Genomic DNA, 2701 nt, shown 5'->3' with positions numbered 1-2701 from the left:
TATCAGTCCGTTTTTGCAGGGAGCAATCGAGGTCACTCATCCTAAGTCACCTTTGGCACACTGTCTCTGTAACTTTGTGTCCTCTGTCGTATACTGCCATGAGTTGTGACAGCGGTTGTTTCGCACAACATAATTGGTTGATGCCTTCATTCCCACATGCAAAAATTCAGAAAAGTGACCTCGTTGTGGAAAAAAAAATGCTTTTTTGCCACGTAATCTCATGACAAGAAATGTTTGACATGCATGAAAAAAACGCCCCCCAGTATGTGAAGTCCTTTTGAGGTGACACTGGGCAAAGAGTACAGTTGTTTCTGGACTTTCTGATTAGCTCATACGAAAGAAGTTTGAGAAGAAAGTGTTTGCTTTTTTTAAAAAAAAAGGGCAGCTCTTCAAACACCTCACAGGCAACCAACAGAGACTGTTTTCAACATTCTTTTAAGTTTTATGAGCCTCCAGACATCAGCCAGGACACATTTCTAAAATGATCCTGGCCCCCTTTTCAAATAAAAGGGAAAAATCTTGGAGATTTCTTACCGCAGCAAAGTAAGTATGTTAATGTTTCTTTGTATAAACAAGTGGAGTGACTTCAGATTCTGAATCATAACCTGACATGTTTTTTACGTGCTGTGAGCCCTGAGGGTGCAGAGTACTGGTGTCCCCACACCCAGACAGACAGGAAGCATATTGTACAGTACATGCGTGTCTGTGTTTGTGTCTCTGTCTGTGCTTGTGTCTTTAGTTAATATGTTACTTCAGTTGACGCAGCAGAGGCCCGAGGATTCGGGACACATAAGCAAATAGTTCTAAGTGCTGGGATTATTTCTCTTTAAAACATTAGACTTCATCAGTATCTATGCTTTTCACAGATTCCTGACTTTTTTTATTTATATTTTTTATCAGGAATATATTTCTCTCAAAAATGTGAACTCTCCATCTCTGACTCTTACCTTACTTGACAGTCTGACCCCATTCTGAAGTATCATGTCATTTATTATAAACGTAGGATGTACACTTCTGAGGAGTTCAAACATGTGAATGCAGTCTTCCATGTGAATACAGGCTCCTATTTACACATGTGAGCTATATCACATATGGTACATATGGACTGACCTGACATTACAAACAGTCCAGTGTGCACATGCTGGGTACTGGATCACTTGAGGACACTGTAGTACTTATACAACCCAGGGCTATGTGTGGAGTACAGGGTCCACATCTGCTGAAATGTGCTGCGGCAAAACACTCTTTGTCATTGCAGTAGGAAAAGTCTGCAGCAGCTCCAACTTTAGGCTGCTATCAGACATGATGCGCAGGGACATTTAAACGATTTCACCGACCACACAGCGGGAGCGTTTGGATTTAAACGTTCATTTTAACAGTCCAGTGATGAAAGAAGATGACCTGCTCTCTCCAAATAACGCACTGCTGTGCCGCACCCTCGCCTGTACCCTTGGCTTTTGGCTGTGACTCAAAGCTGTGGAGTTGACAGAAGGTAATCCCCACCATGTGAGGCCTCGGCCCCAGTTTGGAGGCGGGGTGTGATTCATTCAAATCTGCCGGTGCTTTATAAAGAGGGGAAGTTGCAAGTAACCCAACTTCAAACCCACAAGATCGTGGCACAGCACAAGAACAATTCGGGTTGTTTTTATAAGTGATAATGAATACTATTAAAGCTATTAAAAATGCAATAGTCTGTCTCGCCTTGCTGCCCCGTTTTCTGATGGCAGCAGTCATGTTCTGGCTGCTTGACTTTTTATGCATAAGGAAAAGGGTTTTCTTCAGGATGAAGGAGCAGGAGGACGATGCCATCGACCCTCCTCTGTGCATATCCGACTCCAATCGCCTCTTCAGCCTGGAGTCCCTCAAGGCAGTGTGGCACGGCCATAAACTGGACTTTCTGAAAGCAGCGCATCTCGGACACGGAGCTCCCAACACCGAAGTTGTTCAGCTGGAGGATCAGCGGCGCAGCCGCATCCTCGATTACGCAAAGGCAAAGAGACCGCTCATCCTCAACTTTGGCAGCTGCACCTGACCACCGTTCATGGCGCGTCTCAAGGCTTTCCAGGGAGTCGTGCAGCAGAACGCAGATATAGCAGACTCTTTAGTTGTGTACATCGAGGAAGCGCACCCCTCCGACGGCTGGATGAGCACTGACGCACCCTATCAGATCCCCAAACACCGGTGTCTGGAGGACCGGCTGAACGCTGCGCAGCTGATGCGCCTGGAGGTGCCCGGCTGCCTGGTGGTGGTCGACAGCATGGAAAACTCCTCCAACGCCGCGTACGGAGCTTATTTCGACAGACTTTATATACTGCAGGAGGGCAAGATAGTTTACCAGGGCGGCAGAGGACCTGAAGGGTATCGGATCACAGAGCTCAGAGACTGGCTGGATCAATACAGAGAAAGGCTGGAAAAATCCAATAATCTAGTTATTCACGTGTAGATTGATTCTCATCTTTTAGAGCTGCTATGTCGAGAACAAAAAATGCTGCAGATTTTTTTTCAGTATTATAACTCCAACTAGATAGATTTACTCCATCAATAATTGTTTAAGTGTATTTATTTTTGATATGGTTGGATCACAGTAAATTGTAGGATGTAATACAGTAGACTCCTTCATGTCATATCGGACTTCTTTACATCCTGTCAGACCCGCCCGCAGACAGGTTAGTCTAGACCCTGTTCGTTTGTGAACAAAAGT

At 45.0% G+C, this 2701-nt stretch overlaps 1 protein-coding gene across 1 annotated transcript; it reads left to right on the top strand.

The window, feature by feature from the left end:
- The first annotated feature begins 1657 nt into the window (after positions 1-1657).
- Positions 1658-2443, top strand: dio3a (iodothyronine deiodinase 3a). The gene has a single exon (XM_073484139.1). The coding sequence runs from the start codon at positions 1658-1660 to the stop codon at positions 2441-2443; it is 786 nt and encodes a 261-aa protein (XP_073340240.1).
- Positions 2444-2701: the final 258 nt, after the last annotated feature.

This window comes from Pagrus major, chromosome 16, assembly GCF_040436345.1.
Source record: "Pagrus major chromosome 16, Pma_NU_1.0".
Taxonomy (NCBI): Eukaryota; Metazoa; Chordata; class Actinopteri; order Spariformes; family Sparidae; genus Pagrus; species Pagrus major.
Note: the sequence above shows the minus strand (reverse complement) of the source record. Positions and strands in the feature narration are given on the sequence as shown.